This window comes from Mus caroli, chromosome 8 (assembly GCF_900094665.2).
Source record: "Mus caroli chromosome 8, CAROLI_EIJ_v1.1, whole genome shotgun sequence".
Taxonomy (NCBI): domain Eukaryota; kingdom Metazoa; phylum Chordata; class Mammalia; order Rodentia; family Muridae; genus Mus; species Mus caroli.
Genome location: NC_034577.1, coordinates 80,239,914 through 80,261,992, shown reverse-complemented (window position 1 = coordinate 80,261,992; position 22,079 = coordinate 80,239,914). Strand labels below are relative to the sequence as shown.

Below are 22,079 nucleotides of genomic sequence, written 5' to 3'. Positions count from 1 at the left end.
TCCTTGGTTTACTGATTTGCCCTGAGCCATTTCAAAAGTATTAAGATCAAGGGGCAAGGGGAGATAGATTAAGTTATCTATCTCACCATCAAGATAACAAATGAAAAAAATTAATCAAAAACCACATTAAGGTAAAAGCTAAGTTTATTCAAGTTCCTCATTCACAATTATGAAATGTCACACTATATTCTTTTCTAATATCCAAAGGGAAACCCTCTTCTACCAAAGACCTCTGAACATGATGATTAATTTGTAAAGCCAGTCATATCAGAGGAGGCTGAGGAGTAAGAAGAAAACCTGATAATTGCTTTGTTAGGTGCATTATACTTAATATAAGGAAGCTAAATAGTCTAAAATAGCCTAAAAAGTCTTCTACTCCTTGATTACAGACAAAGAAACACGAGGAAAAAATGAGCCAGAAGTTTAAGGAATGGCAAAGGGTGAATGAAGCTAGGCCATACAGTAAGAATATTTTCTCTATTACTGGAAATACACATATATGCACACAAACACACACAAACACACACACACACACACACACACACACGATGATTTTTCCAAGAAATCAAGAAATAGGGGGAAATCTAGACAAAACCTCATGCAGGAAAAGAGTTGTAGATTTTTGGCCAAATTAAATTACCAGTTCCAGTCCAGCTAGCACGTCACTGAGCCCTGGTGGCTGGCCAATCCAACGGATAACCCCATAGAACGGGGGGTTCTCTTTTACTTCAGCCAGTGAGCCCACCTCTAGCCCGTGTGCATTCCCAGAAGAGATGGGCAAGGGTGGACTCTCCTGGACAGGTGTGCTGTTCAGCTCCCCCATCACAGACTGTACTGACAGAGAGAGTGGACTATGAGCCATGCTGCCATTAGTATTGGGCATCTTTGTCAGGCTGAAGGGTAAGGAGTGAAATCTGTTCTCGCTAGACAAGGAGTTCATGGAAGGAGGTTGCGGTGGAGGTGATGAATGTCCGAAGTCCGAAGACATCTCTGTAAGTGACTTTGCAGGGTCTTCTGCAACTATGAAAAATTGTTCTTAATTAGAAAAAGTTGTTCAAGAACATTAAATATGCTTGTATCTCTAAAAACAATAAAAAGATCTAGTCTAACTGAGCACATGATCCCTTTGCAAGTCCACTCACAGCACTACAAACCTACTGACTAAATAACGTCTGCCCTTGTTTCTCTTCTTCATCTCCAAACTTTTCTGTCTTGGTAATCTGGAACCAATTGTTCATCTATGTCTGGTCAGTACCACATAGGTTAATACTCTCTAAGCTAGAAATCTGTGTGAACAAATATAAAGAAAATTTAAGTAGCAACTGTAAATAACTCATGGATCAAAGAAAAAATAAGTTAAGTTTTAAAGATAAAATAAAATAAAAGCCCTGCTGTGATTCTGTCCTGCGTGTCACAGTTTCTTCTGTCTTCCATCTCATTGAAGACTCGATGGACATGGACATGAGCCCCCTTAGGCCTCAGAACTACCTTTCAGTTGTGAACTAAAGGCTGACAAAGATCATCGCTTTAAAGTGGATAATGATGAAAATAAGTACCAGTTATTATTAAGAATGGTCAGTTTAGGAACAGGGGCAAAAGCTGAATTATAAGCCTTTGTAAGGGCAGAAGCAATGAACTAATGTGAAGGCAGTTTCAGTAACACTGACAATTGTGAAAATGTCTGTACAACCAATAGTTTCCGTTGGGGGCTTTGAAATTTCACCACTTGTGGTCTTAATGCTAAAGTATCAGGGCCTGTGCACAATAGTGAACAGCACCTAGTAGCTGTAGAGGAAGATACAGTCAGAAGACAAACATGAGGATGAGGAGGATGTAAAACTCTTAAATATGTCTAGAAAGCAATCTGACCCTAGAGATATAACAAGGTTCTACAGAAAAAAAGCAAAACTTGATAAAGATGCTTAGGATAATGACAAAGAAGACAATGATGATTTTGATGAGGAAGAAAATGAAGAAAAATACTAGTGACTAAATCTGTACAATATACCCCAGCAAAAAAAGCACAAAAATCAAACCAAAATGGAAGGGACGTAAAACCATAAACACTAAGATCAAAGGGTCAAGTTCTTCAAACAACAGGGAAAAAAATCCTAAAACACCAAAAGAACCTAGTTCCATAGAAAACATGAAGGCACAATTGCAAGCAAGTATGAAAAAGGTGGTTTCTTCCCAAAATGGAAGCCAAGCTCATTAATTATGGTGAAGAACTGCTTCTGGACGACTGCCTAGGGGGCTACTCAAGGTCTCTGGTAGTGGTGGATGTCTCTTTAAAAAAATGATTTAAGCCATTTGAAATATTCAGTCTTACTTCATTTCTTTAACAGTTGATATCAGGCTGTTCTTTTTACAATGTAAAGTGAGAACTTTGCCTACTGTGTTTGATAAATGCTGCCCAGGTTCAATTGCCAAGAATGTGTTGTCTAAAGTGCCTGTTTAGTTTTCAAGAATGGAACTCCACCCTTTACTTGGTTTACGTAGGATAGGACATAGTCATAGTGGTGGTCAGATGTAGAAATTGTAGGAAGATAAAAATACACGTGTGAAATGAACTAAGTATTTTAATAAAGTTTAAAAAAAAGAGAGAAAAAAGAAACCAAAGAATAAAAAATATATGTGAAACACAGATATGTAGTGTTTATTAAAAATTACTGACAGCTTATTTTAGAAAAAACAAAAAGCTAAGTATTAATTAACTCATATAGACTTGGTATATCAGAAAGCCAAAACAAACAGAAAACAAAACATTAATGAAAGAGAAAAAAAAGAATAAAGAAGGTTAAGCCAAAGTGAACCCCAAAGAAGTAACTCAAGAAAACAAACTTAAAGATTAAAAACAATACCCAAAAGTTGCTTCCTTAAGTGACTAATGTAGCTGACAGGCACACACTGCTTCTCAGAAGGAAAGAATGACCATTTTAATGTTGTTGAGCTAATCAATAATACATATGTTTAAACATCTGGGGCTAGAAAGATGACTCAGCATTTAAGAATGCTTATAGCTCTTTCAGAGAACCTGGTTTTGGTTCCTAGCACCCACATGGTAGCTTGCAATCTAGGCATGTGTAAGGCTCTAAGTTCGGTTCCTGGCATGACAAAACAAAAACGAAACAACAAAAAAACCCAATAAGCCAGGATCTTATTCATACTCTGCAAACATCAGTTCCAGGTAGCATATAAAACAATGTGTCTGGAAAACTACACATGTCTAGTATACAACATAGAAGAATGCTCTTTATTACTTCAAGGAAGAGAGCAATTACATATAAGCATATAAGCCTGTAAGGGGAGATGACAACTATCATCTGGTTAAAATAAGAACTTGTTCATGAAAAGGATTGTAACTGTGAGTGGCCTTGAGCTAAAGGAGAGAAGACTTGCAATCTACTTTTCTCAGAAGGTAAGAACATCAACAGGACCAAGAAAAAAAGATAAATGAAAGATCTGAAAAGGTAATTCACAGAAGAACTAATAAACTAGTGAGAAGATCTTTGCCCACACTAATAAACAGGTTAAGTGAAAACACAAACCAACACAAGATGTCATTTAAAACCTATGGGTCTTACACACTATTCTTATCCTTAATTAAGAGACTCTTTATAGAGTGAGCAGGGGTGAATGTAGAGACTCAGAATGTACAATTATTGAGTGTTTGCCTTAAACAGGATACTTATACAACTTCTCTAAAGCTTGAGGAATACTGCAGAAGAGGGAATGGAAAGAATGAAAGCACTGGAAGATAAGAAAATGACGTAATTTTTATTATTTTTTTTTTTAATTTTTGAAGCAGGGTACCTCTAGCCCAGGCTATCCTCCAAGTTTGTGTGTAGTCAAAGCTATCCTTGAACTCCTGCCTCTATCTCCCAAATTCTAAAATTATAGATATGTATCACCATATCCAGTTTTCATCTAAGCCTTTTACGACCAATATTATTTCATAAAGCTATTGAACAATACATCAGGTTCAAGTAGCTCAAGAAGTTATGAGTATACCAGTTTGAATGAGAACGGCCCCACAGGTTCATAGACTTAAGTGCTTAGTCACCACAGAGTACTGGGTTTGAGAAGGATTAGAGAGATTAGGAGGTATGGCCTTACTGGAGGAGATGTATCACTATGGGTGGGCTTTTGAGGTTTCAAAGGCCAGACCAGGCCCAGTCTCTTTTTCTCTGCTGCCTACAGATCAAGAGTAAAGCTCTCAGCTACTGTTCCAGTGCCATGACTGTTTCCCACCATGACGATCATGGAATAACCCTCTAAAACCATAAGCAAGCCCCCAATTAAATATTTTATAAGAATTGCCTTGGTCCTAGTGTCTCTTTCATAGTAACAGAACAGTAAAGTAAATAAGATACTAGTACAGTACAAAACGTATATTAATGAAAAGATGAAATTGTAGCATAAATTGGAAGCATCAGCATTGTCTAGATTATGAAAGCCTCTATGTCCATTCGCTCCTTTTTCTTAGAAATCAATCAGCACCTTGGAGAACATCTGTGAACCTGCTGGGAATGGCAGGGCATGATCAGGCTTCCTCAGTCATCCTCATTGGTCTCCATGCACATCCAGAGACCAGCAGTATTTGTAGAGGCCAAAAGTTCCTACCAGGTACTCTCCAGAAGTTAGAAAATTAAGAATTTGTAGTACAGACCAAGTCCTAACAAAAGTAACCCACCAGGAGACAGGCCCTCTTAAAGGAACACCATTTAGACACACGTCCTGCCTTGTAGGCAAAGGTGAGTTCTTGAGGGAGGCAGGTCATGCCGCCTACATTCACAAACTCCACCCAGTGCAGGAATCAGATGTGGAGAATATCCACTCAAGTCACTTTCTGTATAAGTACAGATGTAACCTATGTTATACAATTGCAGATTTTTACTGTGTGTTTTAGCCTATAACTGAAACCATGTGATGCATAATGTAGTCATCATAGAGACTTACAACACCATAAATTCACATTTTCATTTAGTTTACCAAACCTACTGAATATAAACCACTACAGAAGCACTAGGAACTTACAGAAAAGACAGGCGAGTATCCACGGGACATTTAACCTAACCTAAGAGAGTAGGCAAGAACAAGGAAGGCTTCTGAACAAACAAAAGCTTCAGTTTAAGAGGTGAATAGCAGTCAGCCAGACCATTAAACTGGAGGAACTAGTCCAGACAATGAATCATATGCACAAAAGGGTAGAAAGTGGGGCAGACATAGACAGAAAAACAGACAGAGACACACATACACATGCATGCATGTGCATGCATGCGTGCACGTACACACACACACAAAGAAACCCAAGCGCCTTGACCTATGTCAGTTACTACACTCTATATGCTAGCACACCCCAATTGAGCCTCTGATGACTTCTTCCCATGACAGAACTGACTGGGGTTATCAATGACTTCCAGAGTTAGCATCAAATGAGCTTTATGTGGGTCTCACTCCATGTGCTCTCTCTGAGAATTCACTTACTCAACGCACTCCTGACCCAATGGGCTCTTGGTTTTACCCAAAGCCCCACAGTCACTTTTCCTTAGACTCCATTAAGACTTATCTTCCTTCCATCCCAGCTATTAAGTCCTTCAACATTTCAATCACTGCCCCTTCTCCTCACTGTTAATTAAAGAACTTTAATCCTCCTGTGTGAAGACAACTTACAAATGTATTTCTCTAGCTCTTATCTCTCGTCCAAGCTTTAAACCTAGACATCCAACCAACCCTGTTTAAGGATTTACCTCTGGGAAGCTTAAAGGACCCCTCAAATGAATCATATTCAAAATCAAATTCACCACCTACTTCCTGCCATCTAAGTACATGATCCAGAAAACTAGGGGTTACCACTGATATGCCTTTCTTCTTCAACTCTTATATTCAATCTAGCTATAGCTCCCTTCAACTCTCAATATCCCTTTATGTCAAATTACTCCTATCTCTCCCCCAAATCTAATCTCAGAAATTATAATCAGTTACTGTAAAAACCTTCAATGGTGTCTACTTACTACATTCACTTTGAGTCTACTGTCTGTCCTGTACCACAATGCTGTTTGCAAAAGACAAACTTGGATATACCACTCTTTACTAAAATTTTTTCAGTGTTTCTCCACTTTCTTTCAGAGAAGTATAACTAGGAGATTATGTGTGACCTGGTCCCATTGACTGTTCCCTTTTCTCCTCTGGATCTTTCTAGTTTTCTAGGCTCCATTCTTCTCAGAGGGCTTTATATATACGATTTCCATGACCTAACTTGTGATATTACTCCCTCTGAATCATTTCTCTAATGCCCGTCTGTTTTCTGTCAACTTGATACAAAGCAGTGTTATTCGGGAAGAGGAACCTCTGTTGAACAAATGACTCCATTAGATTGCCTGTAGGTTAAGTCTATAGGGTCTTTTCTTGATTAATGATGAATGATGAATGTTGGAAGGCCCAGTCCACTGTGGTCAGTGCCACCCTAGAACACATAGTCCTGAGTAGTATAAGAAAGCAGACAGAACAAGTCATTAGAAACAAGCTACTAAGTAGCATTCTTTCATGGCCTCTGCTTCAGTTCCTACCTCTAGGTTCCTGCTTTGAGTTCCTGCCCTGACTTCTCTCAGTAATGAACTGTTCCCTGAAAACATGAGATGAGTTAACCCTTTTCCTCCCCCTGTTGCCTTTGGTAAGTGTTTTATCATAGCACAGATACACCTGGTAAACATGGGTTGCCCTGTGACCTCTCTAGCAGCTTCACAGCACCAAGTCCTGTCACAGCACCCATCAACATTGCAATTCCAAATATTTGTGTCTGATGGATTTCTATAATAATAAATGGACTACAACTTCAAACAGGGTTAGGGCTATATCTTTGTCATAGTAACCTGAGAATGTCTCAATAACTACTTGCTGAACAGATGAAGGAAATAAAGAAAATGATGTCTTAAGAAGGGAAAGTGGTATGTTTTAAAGGAAGTAAAATAGGACAGTCGTTAAATGAGTCATTTCATTTCTAGAAAACTTTGATCCTAAGCACATGGGTTAAGAGATAAGAACGGACTACTAACACATTTCAAATGGATCGTAACCCTCAAAGCAGAACAGTTCAAACTACACTTAATATTTCAGTTTAGCAATATTAGCATGTCAGCAATGGTCTACTCACTGGTTCCAAAAATTACAAATATTGATGAAAAGGCCATTTTCTCTTACACACTAAACAGAGAGGATCATTATAAAGAGTACTAAAGTTATAGGTTACCTTCATCAATGTACCATGGATTTTTGGACTTGGATTGTTGTGAGTCAACAGATGACCCATTTAGGGTATAAAATAATTCAGATCTGTTTCTACTTCCAGGGTCTGAGGTAGATCCTGTGGAAAAGAAAAATTCCTTTTTAAAAAAAAGGTCAAAATGGTGTAAAAAAGATTTTTATAAGTAATATGAATGTTGTATACCAGCTGCTGTACAGATAATAGACATATACAAACAATGTACTTTATTGTTGTCTTCAGCTTTAGAAGTTTGGTAATTGGTCAATACAAGCAAATGGGAACAAGCTAAAGCCTGCTTACTTGTATATTAAAGCTCTAATCATTCCACAGGCAGTAGTGGCACACACCTTTAATTAGCATTAGGGAGGGAGAGGAAGATAGATCTGAGTTCAAGACCAGCCTGGTCTACAGACCAAGTTCCAGGACGCCCAGAACTACACAGAGAAGTCCCATGTCAAGAAAAAAAAAAAAAATCATTCCATGCAGTCTATTTCTCAATGTTAAAATTACCTCCTCTCATTTCATTTGATCAAACTACTGACTCACACATTTAACCTGCTACAGTCATACCATATAACAGTTACTCTCAACCTTCCTAATACCGGGACCCTCCAACCATAAAGTTAGTTTTGTTCCTACTTTATAACTGTACTTTTGCTGTTATGAATCTAATGTCTGTGCTCTCTAATGGTCTAAGGCAATTCCTGTGAAAGGACATTTGACCCTCAAAGGGATCAGAACCCATGGGGTGAGAACTGCTGTGATATAAAGACATTTCAGTCTACAAAAGAACAAATGTGCAGCAGTGTTACAGAGCCTACATATGCACACAGTTCTCTTACAAAGGTGTGTGTAAGTGCGTTCTCTGGGAGTCACAGAAAAACACCAATGCCTAATGATGTACTACTCAGAGTGCATCCCATGTGATTATAATTTCCCTTTGTAATCTTCAAATGCTATAATCAAACTGAAATTAAGAATAAAAAAATTTAGCCGGGCATGGTGGCACACACCTTTAATCCCAGCACTTGAGAGGCAGAAGCAGAGGCAGGCGGATTTCTGAGTTCAAGGCCAGCCTGGTCTACAAAGTGAGTTCCAGGACAGCCAGGACTACACAGAGAAACCCTGTCTCGAAAAAAAAACCAAAACAAAAAAATTCAGGTTTAGGCTAGGTATGTGGTAGTAGAGCCCTGGTTTAGTTTGTGTAAGGTACTAAGCTTGATCCCAGAATCACCCTCCCTCCCAAAAGAAAATCAAAACAAAACAAAAGGAACATAACTTCAGTGTCTGGAGCTATACCTGAGTGATGAAGTACTTTCCTCACCACATATAAGGCTCTGTTGACTTTGATTACAAACATTACAAAAAATAATAATTTAATTTTTTTTTTAGATTTACTATTTAAACACCTTAGAATTTTACCAGTAAAATTTCTTGTTTTTTTATAGTTTCAGGGGAAGGACTTTTGGAGGACCTCTGGGGCAGCCTGTAGATGGTCCTAGCAGTGATGCCCGTGACCCAAGTGACTGATGGCACCTTCCTCCCCTTAGGTGGAGGCCATGTTAAGCTTGAATGCCAAGACTGTGAAGCCCAATGGTAGAAGCCCAGTGAGTTTGAATCTTCCATCTCTCAGGCGCTGCTGCAGCTGGAGATGAACTCAGATCTTAAGACATAGCAGCAGGAACTCAACATGACCAAGGAAATTGAAGTTGGAGGTCCAAAAGCTGTATTAACTTTTTTTTTTTTTTTTACCAGTTCCTCAGCTGAAATCCTTCCAGAAAATCCAAGTCCAGCTACTTTGTGAAATGGAGAAAAGGTTCAGTGGGAAGCAAGTAGTCTGCATTGCTGGGGGAGGACTCTGCCCAAGCCAACAAGGAAAAACTGTACAAAAACACAGTGAAAGCACCCAGAGGCTGCACCCTGATGACAGTGCACTATGTCATCCTTGAGGGCTTAGTCTTCCCACATGAGACTGTGGGTAAGAAGATAGTGTAAAGCTGGATGAGCAGCTGGCTCAGAAAGGGCCACCGAGACAAAGCACAGCAGAACAACGTGAAACACAGGGTCACAACATTGTCTGCTGTGGATAAGAAGCTCACAGGCAAGGATGTTAATTCTGAATTCTCAGAGTTTCAATTTTAAAGAAAAAAAGTAAACTTGCCATTCATAGTAATAAATATATAAATGAATAAATAAAATTTCTTAATTTTCTCATGTCTGAAAAAAATGAAGCACCATAATTTCTCATACTTTATATTATAGGACAAATCATACTAGAGATTAATTATGTGGTCTTAACAACTCTATTTAATGCAAGTTAAATTCTAAAATGCTAAGTAAAAATTTATTTCTCTACCAGAATCTTCCTCGTGTTACATGTAGAGATCACACAACTCTTTTTCTATTAGCTTCCACATACCTCATAGGTTTATAGCAATGGTTCTCAACCTGTGGTCATTCAACTTGGGAGATCACATACTAGATATTCATTACAATTCCTAACAATAGCAAAATTACAGTTTGGAAATAGCAACAAAGCAATTTTATGGTTTGGGGTCTCCATAACACAAGGAGCTGTATTAAAGTGTCACAGTATTAGTATTAGGAAGGTTGAGGACCACTGGTTTATAGGGTGATAGTTAAATCAGAAGAAAGTAGACCTGCATTACAAACAGGTACAAGGCACTTCCCTGCCTCAGTCTTAGATATACAAAAACACACCTCATTGGTGATCAGTACGAATTCCTCAACCTATACTGAAGCCAATTGCTTTTCAATTTAAAGTAAAAAGCTCTGCACTTGACAGTTTAACTCATACTTCATGCAGTACACCTGTAGCCAGCTACTTGGAAAGCTAGGACAGAGGAATCACCAGAGTCCAGAAGCTTAAATTCAACATAGGAAACTTACCAAGGCCCTCATCCCCAAATCAAGGCCCTCATCCCCAAATAAGAAACCTATAGCTTTTTTATGTTTGAGAGTAGTGATCTTATGGAATGTTTTCTGTGTGCATGACATGTAGGTATGTGTATGAAAAGGTATGTGTGCAATTGTGTGCTAGTCCTCAAGAGCTTATTGTGTTTTGTTTTCTTTAAAGAATGGCTCCACTGACCTGAAAGTTGCCAATTAAAATAGGCAGGCAGGCTGGCTAGTAACAGCTAACAAATCTCAGGAACCTCCTTGTCTCCGTGTCCCCAGTGTTCTGTCAAAAGGAAACAGTAATTCCTCAAACTCCAAAAGGCTGCCCTAGACTATAGAAGGATTTCTGGTAGTCAGATAAAGCCAGCATTCCTCAGGAACTTCTGAAGCTGGTTCCTCTCTACCAAAGGAGCCATTTCCATAATCACTGGTAGAAGGGACAAATGGTTCTCTGTAGTGTCTATTAGACACCAGAGTGCATGCTGGCCTCCAGGCTCCCTCGGCATCCTGAGCATCTGTGAAACACTTCACAGCCCATGCTCCTCTCATCTCCTCCTCTACACTAACTCTCTCCAGCTCATGGGCTTCCCTACTCCCAGCCACCCATTTGTTCCCTATATAAAGGCAAGAGTTTCCCCTGCCCCCACAATTCTTGCTTCTCTTGGAAATGGCCCTGATCATGTCCAGTCTGCTTCCTTTTCTTTCTGCTCTGGACTCTTTCAGCTGCAAAAACTCCCCTGACAATTCATGGGGTGGCCATTTTGGTAGTTTCTTTACTGCACCCTCACAATCATGTACATAAAATTTTAAGTTTACATAAAATGCTTGAGTTACACACACACAACACACACACACAAATACTATAAGGATTATTTAACAGTTGGAAAATCAGATATCATGTAAACTATCAAGAATAGCTCCATACCTGTAACCTTTGGTTTATTATGACTAGATGAACCTTTGTCACCTACACCTCTTGACATAAAGGCAAGTTTGGGAGGCCTCCTTTCCTGTGTCACGCTATCTGGAACAGCAAACACACTTTTTAATATAAACATAAATTCATGTAGAAGAGAAATAGTTTAGCAATCAATGACAAGTGCATAAACAAAACAAAACAATCCTTTCCAACAAAAAAGAATAATCTTTATAGTCATGCAGATTCTCTTTAAAGACTCAAAAACACTGCAAAGTAATTTCTCAGGGAAAAGAACATCAGCACTGTTCTTATGTAATTTCTACAAGAAAATACACTCCTAAATCCTTCCAAATGCTTTAACTTCTGAAAAGTTAGTCAGAGGAACTCAATTCTGTTTGATGTTTTAAAAAGCTATAAAGAAAACCTTACATAAAGAAAACCTTATTCATAGTTTTTGCTGCATTTTCCAGATCAGCATGCCCAGCACAACCCTCCATATTCCAGAGTGTTTTACACTCAAGGATTTACAAAAGGTGCTGAGACAAAGGTGGACCATTTATTGACTGCAGAAACCAGAATCTTTACACGCCTACAGAATCTCCAAATGATGTGGCACTAAATGTATTTGATAAAACCTTTTGTGCCACTCTAGTGAGAATCTCAGGTTAATTTATTTCACAGAGATAGCTTGATAGCAGTCTGGTTAGGAGACAGATGAGGCTTAGGAATGCTCTGAGTAGTAAATATGCTTCCACTTTTAACACAAACACATTACGAATAACAGATGTGTATGCAAACACATGTAAACAAGAAAAACACAGATTTACGCACAGATCAATAATGCAGAAAGCCAGAGACGCTGCACAATAGTAATTTTTTTTTTTTTTTTTAAGAAAGCAACCTCAGTTTCATTCCAAAGCACAGACACAGAAAGGCTTGGCAAACTTCTTTAGATTCCAAGGCATTTCTAACCTTAGAACAATGTCAGCATTCACATGACACTTATAAACACTGACCAAATAAACATAAGGGAGCTAGGTGACAGGCTTCCCCTTAGGAAGTTCAACAGCACATCCATGAAGTGCAGGATAATGCTGAGGGGCCATACCTGATAAAGCTGTTATCAGCAAAAAACGGGATCACCCACAGTGGAATTTTGAGGACAGAAAGGAAAAATAGGAAACTTTTTTATATTTAAAATACAGAAAAGGACATTTAAAATAAAAAAGGGAGTCACTCTGAATTAAGTAAATATAAATAATGCTTGATATCTTTTTCCATGGTTGGAGGAAGAGGGAAATATAATATAATATAATATTAAATATATATTAAATTATATATCTTAAACATCTCAAAATACAATCAAATGAAATACTGAAATATCATTTCAATTAAAAAATTATACTGGATGACCATAATTTTACAAATAATACAATAAAAGAAATACTAAAAATGCCTTTATGACATTACCATTCAGGTATCTATAAATATTATCTATAAGAGTTTTTATAGGAAAAAATAACTCTTTGTCACTGGAGAAATGCCCAAGTCATAGCATGTAAACTGACTAAAGACAATTATGCCCACTGTCAACTATAACTAAAAGTATGTAACTCTATTTAAAAACAGATGTTTGTAATCCAACATATATATATACATACATATTAGATTTAATGGCTTAAATCTGAAGAAAACTTGAATATGATATGGTTGACAGGGTGAGGAATAAATTTAGCAGACAATTTTCTTAAGATTGAAATTATCATGAATAAAGATATTCAAGGATATAAGTCCACCCAAAAGCACACCAAAATGCACACAGTAACCCTATTCATAATAACTAATGGCTAAAACCAATCTATTCTATAGAACAAATAAACATTGAGGTATATAAAATTGTGAACTGAAGATAAAGGTCTGTGGCAGAGCACTTGCCAACATACCCAAAGCCCTGGGTTCAACTTTCCACCACAAGAAAACAACAGATAGAGTTCACTAAAAATGTGGTCTACTAATACACCTTACTACTACATAACAATAAAATGGAGCAAACCCCCGCTACACACATGAACACTGCTGAGCAAACAAAACTAGACCTCAAGTATACATAGTATACACCCAGCAGGACTGCATTCAAAGTGATAAAACTAGGAATTTAATCATTACTCTTTTTGGTCTGTAAGGAAAAAAAAAAAAAAGAGTATTTTTGGAGATTCTTGGGCTGAAAATCCTAACAACAAAAGAGTGAGCAAGTTACTCAAACAAAAGGTTTATAAATTTAAATAGCCCACTAAATTAAGAGGGGTTGTTTAAATGATGTATTGTTCAACATCCTCTATCATGGTACACAATTCAAACCCAAATGAGGATTTAACATGTAACAAAAATGCTATGTACAGCAATTATCTAAAATAATCTCTGTAAGTTTAGATGACTAATCAGAATATTTTAGATAACTGTATATAATAACTGTATCTGTAAGGGACCTTACAGGTAACATCAGAATTGCCTTCTGAGCTCTGGTTCTTCAAACCATCCTTGGCTCTAACTGTCTCTCATGACCAAAAGTCCTCCCTATATAGAAGAAATTACAGAATAGGCAAACTTGGAGAAACAGACAGCAGCTTCATAGGTGCCAAGGTCTGGAGAGAAGCTGCTATTGGGAGTGGGTAACAGGGTTTCATTCTGGATGATAAAAAGTCCTAGAGCTACACAACAGCAATAGATGCATGACATTCTAAATATACTTAATATTGATGGATTATGTTTTAATAGAGTAATGTAGTGGTACATGAATTACATTTCATGTTTTAAAACTAAGAAAAACTTCCAAATACAGAACTAAGTAAAATTTGTTGGACTTAATCTCAAAAGCGAACCTTGTAAAGAAGATGAGAAGACAAGACTAGGAGAAAATACTTGTAAATCATATTCAACAAAGGACTGGTGTCTAGAATACATTTTTTAATTATATAAATCAACAATAAAAAAGCAAATAACTCAATTAGAGCCTGGCCAAAAAAATAAAAATGTATTTTACTGAAGAATATAAGTATAAGACATAAAAACATGAAAAGATGTTCAGTATCCTGAGCTATTAAGAAAACAAAACTGCAATGAACTATCACCACACATTTCTCAGAACAGCTAACATGAAAAGCAGCCATGTTGAGGGGGATGTAGAAAGACTTGATCATTTGCATATTTCCAATGCTCATGTGACACCATACCGACCGAAGTCACTCTATAAGACAGTGTAGCAGTCTTTTTTACAAAAGCTTATTGTAAAGAATAGTGGTCCTCTGTGTGGGTAGATGAGGTCCTCCCAGTGCTAAGGGTGTGAGCTACTTCCCTTGGAGTTGCTGGTCAAGAATGCTCTTGGAAATCCCCAAATCAGCAAAAACAATTGTTGCTGTTAGTTGCCTACCAGATCTAGATGATGAGCTCTTATTGCTGAAGATATCACATGCTGTGCTCAGGCTGGGACCTTCCTCTGTGCTATCTATCCCTTATAGTGCAGAAAATGTAATGCAGACTGCTAGGGGGAACTATCAAGTCATAGTCAGCTATTTGCCCTGTGTATAACAACAATGGCTGGCCAGATGCGCTCACTAGTCCAAAAGTGGCAAGTTTATAGGGGAACCAACAGTTTCCTGATTAGGTTTGGGGCCTACTTTACAGGAGTGGATCTCATCAATCAAATGCCCATGGGTAAGGAGGTCATAAGACGTAATACAGAAATTACTGCTGCTGTTGTGTTAAATAGATATGATGTGGCCCATAAAGTGCCTTCTAAGTAACTTATGTTTATGCCCACAGGGTGGCTGTCATTTTGGTCAGAGAAGCTTCCTACTGCAGTGGTCAAAATGCTGAGAAGAAATAGTTGTTCAATGTCCAACTGCAACTGTTACATCTATATCATCCTTTCCAAGGCTCAGGAAAAACTGCATTCGAGGGTGGAAGGTCTATAAGAGCTGAAAGAAGCAGAGAAGCATGTGGAGTGCTAACTTCCAGGTTGCTGCACTCTTGAACTTACAGCAGCTATAATACCTTAAACAAGATGTACATGTGATTGGGCTTGTCATGGAAAGGGAAGGGACTCATGGGGTCCCTCCCTCCCTCCCTAAGGATTTATACATTGTTAATGGGTTATAGGAAAGGGCAAGACTTTTTTATTTTAACCAGTCAGGTAAATTATACATGCTCCTATAGCAACCCTAATGAAACTCATTAAGTCTAACACACACACACACACACACACACAGAAGCATTAAAGTGGGACTAATGGGGAAAAGAAGGATTAGTGGTGCTGAGAGGGGTCAAGAAGGTAACTGGGTAATCACGGTTGAAATACATGATGCACATGTATGAAAATATTATAATATATTATTATAATATTATTATGTAAAACTTACTATGGAAATAACATGATCTAAAACTACACAAAGAAAATATACATTTTCTACATATTTCTACATATATTCTGCCAGAAAAATTAAGATTTGAATTCACTCAAATCTCAGCATACAATGCTCATTAAAGCATTGCTCATAATGATCCCCAACCTAAATGTACTTCAATGGGCACTCGTTAAATGAACAGTACACCAAAAACAAGGACTATGTTAGCAATTAAAAGGAAAAGAAAACTTATACAGCATGGTTACATTTTCAGAGAATTATGGTGGATAAAAAGTCAATCAGAAATCCCCCAAACCATGTCCTATACAAATTCACTAACATAGAACTTTTCTGAAATGGCAACTTAAAGAAACAAAGAACAGACTGGTGTTTGCAGATGTTCCCTCTCCCAGCAGCTACCAAGTGCTTCAGTGTTTCAGCTAGTGGTGGGATTTCAGACCTACTATCCCCTCCTTCCATGATGGGATTTTGTCTGGCTTGAGGCTGCATGGGTCTTGTCCATGTTGACACAATTCATGTGAGATTATATATACAACTGCCCTGCTGTATCCAGAAAACTCTGTTTTCTTGACGTCAACCTCTACTGCTGGTTTTTAAAACCTTCCTGCCCTCTCCTCTGTAAAGTTCCCTGAGTCTTGGTGGGGGAGGTACAAGATGTCTGTTCCCACTTAAGGCTGAGTGCTCCGTTGTCTCTTGTTCTTTGTACCCTGACCAGTTGAGGGTCTCTGTCAGTGGTCATCTAGTGCCTAAGAAGCTTCCCTGATGAGAGGTGAAATGGAGTGTTCTATGGCTACACATCCATTGTAGCTCAACAAAACTGTTACCTTTTTAAAGGACATGAACTATGAAGACATGCAACACCACACACACACACACACACCAAGGATGAAAAAGAAATCCTGAGCTTGGGATCAGCCTCAGAAGAAAAGGTTCCCACTAAGCAACTTCCTTTTTAAATTTCTGTGAATATGCATAAACTGTGCAGTCTGAGTTGTTTAATTACATTAAACTCTTAACCTTCACAACTAAAAGACAGAGACAGAGCTCAACAAGCAGAAATGTATTACTTTAGGAGTGTCACAAAAAGACTTCACCACTTCACAAACCTGGATGTGGTATCACATCAGATGTGTTAATGCTTTGGGCCATCAGAAACAGCAGGGCAAAGAGGGACATTTTTATAGCAGGCTGAAGCAAAGGTATCGAGACACCAACAGTAAGAAACAGTTCACTGGGAAGAATTCTTTGCAAATCTCACCATCTATTCAGCTGCTGAAAAGGAATCTTTCCTACGTGCTGGAAATGTTAATTCTGTCCCACAAATAGAGGTAATTGAGCAAGAAAATAAATAAATAAACTAAGGAACTAAAGAGAGACTCTTCATGCTTTTTACCCCTCAAGAAAACAGTGTTAATGATACAAAAGATATAGATGAAGGCTTATTCAAATTAAATTAATTTTCATCTAAACAACTTTACTTTTTAAAAGTCTATTTGCAAGCTTTATTTTGTTGGCAAATAAGTATAATTTATGTGTATAAAAGCAGTATCATTCTTAATTATCTTCTATTCAAGATTTATGAATATCAATAGTTTTGAAAGAAAAAAAGCATTCTTTTCCTTTCTCATGACTGCTCTAAACCAGCAATGATGTTAATAACAAGCAAGGATCTTCAAGATCCCTGTCATGGGACTCTTACATCATGAAACGTACATGGTTTTCTCTTGTTGTTGATGGTTTTGCTATTTTAATTGTATATCAGTATTTAAATAAAATATAATTTAAATGTTTTTAATATAAGTACTATAAAAAGGAAAAATAAATTTTACTTGTAAGGATAAACCCTAACTCCAACATAGAGAAAACAAAATTTTTTTTCTACTCTCCTTTCCATTTCTTATGTGCAACTGCAGAATCTAAGACAATTCACATTTCAAACAAATTTAGAAGTGAAATGTATACATATATGTTATTCACATACATATCATATAATATATATGTTTAAATAAAGAAATGCAGCTGAAGCGTTGGGGGAGGGTGGAACATTTCAAATCTTTTTCTTCTACAGGAGAATGAAAATAACACAGCCAAGTCTGCATATGTGAGCTTTATGGCTCAGGGATCTTCTTCCTTCTTTAATGGTAATACCAACATAATTGTTTCCCCAATCCCACAACTTTATATAACATATTTCATTCAGCTATAAAATACAAAACTCAAAAGCAATGCAATTAAGATAGCTAAAAATGACAGTTACATTCACTCAAAAAAAATGTCATGGGCTTTAAGGTTTCAAAAACACTATTGGATGGGCCCCTAGGGGGAAAATTCCTTAAAAAAGAAAATGCCCAAAACATGTCTTTTTGCTAACTGAAGTGAAATTTCACTAGAGGATATGACTGTACAAAAGCAGTATTACCTAGAATTTGTTCCCCTGTAAAAATTCACAAATAATGAAAGAAAAAATGACAAGGACTTCTCAGCTATCAAGCAAGTTAGCATTATAAAATTAGCATAGCTCTCCAAATGTATTTAGACAGGGCCTCTCAATTCAGCTCTACTAAAAATGGAGGCCCAATTATTTCTTCTGTGTCTGCTTAAATGTCTCATGGAGAGATCTATAGGAACACATGGAAGTGACAGGCCAAACCCCATCTCTCCTACCCCTTGTTTTATCATCCTCTAGCCTGGTACCATCTAATTGATCATAGATATACTCACAGATTGTCTATCTCCATTCATTAAAATGAAAACTTGGAATAAGAATTATTTTTAAAATTTGTTTAATTTAATATGTGTATGTGCCTGAGTGCATGCATGTGCGTGCGTTCCTGCATGTATGTGTTCAGAGGTCAGAGGACAATCTGCAGAAGTCGCTCTCTACATTTACGATGTGAGTTCCAGGAATTAGTTTGGCTTGAAGGCAAGTGCCCTGACCCACTGAGCCATCTTGCTGACCCTAATAATTACTTCTCTTCAGTACTGGGACTTGAACTTACAGATTTACTCATGTAAGGCAAGTGTTCTATCACAGAGCTACACTCCAGCCCCAATAATTCTTACCTGCTTTGCCTCCTACAATATCCATATCTAACAAAGCCTATGTAAGGGCTTGCTACTATCTGAATGGTGTTTTATATTGCTGTTTTTAAAACAATAAGCACTCACTATAACATTAAAAAGTATTTCAACTCACAAACTTCCTAAACTATACTGTCTATAAAACAAGCATGACAAAGTAAATACCACTAAATAAAATATGAACACACATACATGCTTTCCCCTAAATATACACCATTTGTTTCCAAAAGGTTGAGCAAGGAATTGGGAATGGGGGACCCAAGAGGAGTTGGATGGGGGTGTTATAATCAAAATGTATTATATGTATGAAAATTCTCAAAGAATTAATAACAAATATATCTTGAAAGAAATCAAAAGTATGACAGATTTTTTAATAAAAGCAAAATTGAAATAAAGCTGTTACACGAATTTCACACCTCTTGCTACAAAACTAAAAGCTATGTGGGAAATATGTTCAAACTGTAAAGTAAGTATTTATGCCTTGACACCAACAGGGAGTCAGGAAGGACAGAGTGCAGCCCAGGAGCCTTCATTTCCCATTTCTCTGAAACAAGAAATTCAGGACTGAAAATAAGCTATAGAAAAAAAAAAAAAAAACCCTCAAAAACATTTTATGTTAACATTACCAATAATGGAAAAACATAGGCAGAGAAAATAGTTTGCTGCTCACTTATGATTCTTGCTACAGTAAAACTATCTTTTATAGAACCAGAGACAAAATACATCTCCATAGAAACAATATCCCCTAGCATCTGACACTAAGAAATATATCTTTTTATGCATTTCTTCATAATGCAAGAACACTCTGAGAATAAGGGATTTGCTGGAAGACTGAAGAGAGCTCATGACAGACAGGATGGACAGAAACTTCAGCTCTGCCACTTACATCATTTCATCACAGACAATCCAAGTCTGATTTGAGCCACAGTTTTGCTTTGTTACTTTTGCTGTTTGTTCTGTTTTACATTTTAAATCAGCAAAAAATTTATCAAGACCTATTTTATAAATTGGTTTGGAACATAAAGATAGCATATAAACCATCTAGTTCCAGGCCTAGCTCATTCCTGCTATTCATAGTTACAAAACATTCACTATCGTCCCCATCTCTGAATGCCTGCCTCTCTTGGCTCTACTGCACTAGCCTACCACTGGGAATTCTAACAGCCGGGGCTGGTGTTGCTACCACTGCCAATTATCTCATAGCAGCCAAGGGAGACACTTACTGGAAACAAAACAAAAGATTCTGAAGCTTTGCAGAGGTTTTTGGTGGTGGTGGTGGTGGCGGCTTTCTCATTTGGTGTTAAGTTCACAGGCTGTGCTGTATCTCAGAGGTAAAGAGTTTGACTGCGGTGCCACCTGTGCCACATGTGTAAGACTCTGGGTTCCATCCCCAGAAATAAATGTTAACTGCCTTTACCCACTGAGATATCTTGTTCTACTTTAGTAATTATTATTACTTCTATAATGATATATATAATAATAATATATAATAAAATTATGTAATGTTTCTGACCACAGTCATGGAGCATGATCTATCATAATGCCATCTTAAAACAAAAAGAACTTCAGCCATCATTTAACAAGAATCCTGAATCTACTGTGGAGTGTAGATGAGGTAACCAATTTCTCTTTACAGGATCCTACTTTCAACTCTTACTCCAACAGGCAGCAGCTTTTGTATTTTTGAACCTTCCAATTATAAGAAAGGTTTTTTTTTTCTCTATAAGAATGCCTAGGAGACAACAATGTAACAGATAATTTATAAACTTCACTCAGTACTTTTAGAAATACTACTTTTAGAAATAACCTTTATTGCTTTTGTTTGAGGTAAATAAAGGATATTGTATTTATTGACAATTCTGCCTTATAAAACCCAATTTCAAAAGACCTATCTTAAAGTATATATTTCCATTCTCATAACAAAACACACGTTAGAAACTGTCTTCTGAATACATAAAGGAGACATACCTGGGATGATGTCATTGATGTGCAGGAGAACTGTACTTTCAACACTTGCAAAACTACAGAGTTGGACTCCATCAAACCTTCCATCCCAGTTGCCAATAGGGTTATCCTAGAAATGACATACAAAGGAAGCCTTTAAGCCCTCCTCAATTAAATGTAAATATGAACATCTCCATTTCTTACAAAAGACTCTTCTAAATTATTTTACATTGAGAACCTTTAACTATTTTGCCCAAAAGAAAGGTTATATTAGAAATAGCTGCTAAAGTAACAAGGTTTTATAATAATAACAACAATAATAATGTTATAGAAAACACACAGAAAAATAGCTTAAAGTATTTTTCATACTTTAATCTGTATTAATAACACCACCTGAGGTTTAAAGTGACATTGTTTGCATATGAAAATTCACTAGGAATGCATTATTTAACTCAGAAACCTACCCTTAAAAGTTAATCACACATTTATATCCCTGGACACTTTGCCCATCTGAATTACTATATGACTTTCTATAGCAGAATGGTAAGTTACTCCAGATTTCTTTACATGGATGAGTGCTCTGCTACATGTACACCTAAATGCTAGAAAAGGACACTAGATCCTTTATAGGTGGCCGGAAGCCACCACGTAGATGCTCTGGAACTCAAGACCCCTGCAAGTGCAGCCAGTGCTCCTAACCACTGAGCCATCTCTCTCCAGCCCTCAGAATTCTTTTGTCATTTGTAGGTATACAAGACTTTCCCCAAAATGGAGATTTTCTAAGTTATATTCTACTGTGTCACCAGCCATGTGGGTTGTTGAAGAGGTAAAGACAGATGAGCCAGTGAAACAACTGCTCTGAGCAGATGTGCATGTGTAAAGTGTCCCTGGAAACAAAAAGGCATGAGAAAAGTTGCAGTTGAAGAACTTCTCAATAAGCCTAATGACAGGGTTTGGAAGTGACTCTTGCGTAAGTCAAATGGTGATGAACAAAACATGGGTGGACCTGGCAGGCAAGCCTGAAGACAGCCTGCGTGAGCTAAACAAGATGATCTCCTAGGCTACCATCGAGGGAGGAGAGGACCCAAACAGCTCCTGTCACAAGGAAAACCTGGGCCAAAGAATCTATATGGAGATTGAGTCCAGAGATTATTGGCCTGCTTTCTGCAACCTTCTCTCTGCCCAGCCCACAACTTTTCCTCTGAAACACTAAACTCACATTTAAAGAACACTGGTTTTAATTATTAGCAATTCTGAGAAGCCCACAGGTCTCACTCTGGCTCTAATCTCACATAGTAAGAGTCTAGCAAGTTTTTATTTTATACCTAACTGGTGAGCATCCAACACAATTTCTAAGCACAAAGTAACAAGAACATGCTAGAAACATTTGTGCCCTACCATTTCTTTTTGTTTGTTTGTTTGTTTTTGTTTTTGTTTTTTCGAGACAGGGTTTCTCTGTATAGCCCTGGCTGTCCTGGAACTCACTTTGTAGACCAGGCTGGCCTTGAACTCAGAAATCCACCTGCCTCTG

The 22,079-nt window shown here is 37.5% G+C and overlaps 1 protein-coding gene and 1 pseudogene across 8 annotated transcripts in view; one reads left to right on the top strand and one right to left on the bottom strand.

Annotated features, from left to right (window-relative positions):
• The window catches only part of Cyld (CYLD lysine 63 deubiquitinase), a 55,927-nt gene that overhangs the window by 22,933 nt on the left and 10,915 nt on the right, over nucleotides 1-22,079 (bottom strand). For 6 of the 8 annotated variants that reach the window (XM_029480370.1, XM_029480372.1, XM_029480374.1 and 3 more), the window contains exons 4-8: nucleotides 20,573-20,678; nucleotides 12,211-12,219; nucleotides 11,109-11,207; nucleotides 7,250-7,363; nucleotides 641-1,020 (exon numbers count right to left, since the gene is read on the bottom strand). In XM_029480370.1, the coding sequence (XP_029336230.1) occupies nucleotides 641-1,020; nucleotides 7,250-7,363; nucleotides 11,109-11,207; nucleotides 12,211-12,219; nucleotides 20,573-20,678 (708 nt within the window). The remainder of the gene's footprint in view (nucleotides 1-640; nucleotides 1,021-7,249; nucleotides 7,364-11,108; nucleotides 11,208-12,210; nucleotides 12,220-20,572; nucleotides 20,679-22,079) is intronic. The other 2 variants (XM_021169542.2, XM_029480376.1) reach the window with 2 other exon arrangements.
• LOC110300063 lies at nucleotides 1,241-2,215 on the top strand (annotated as a pseudogene).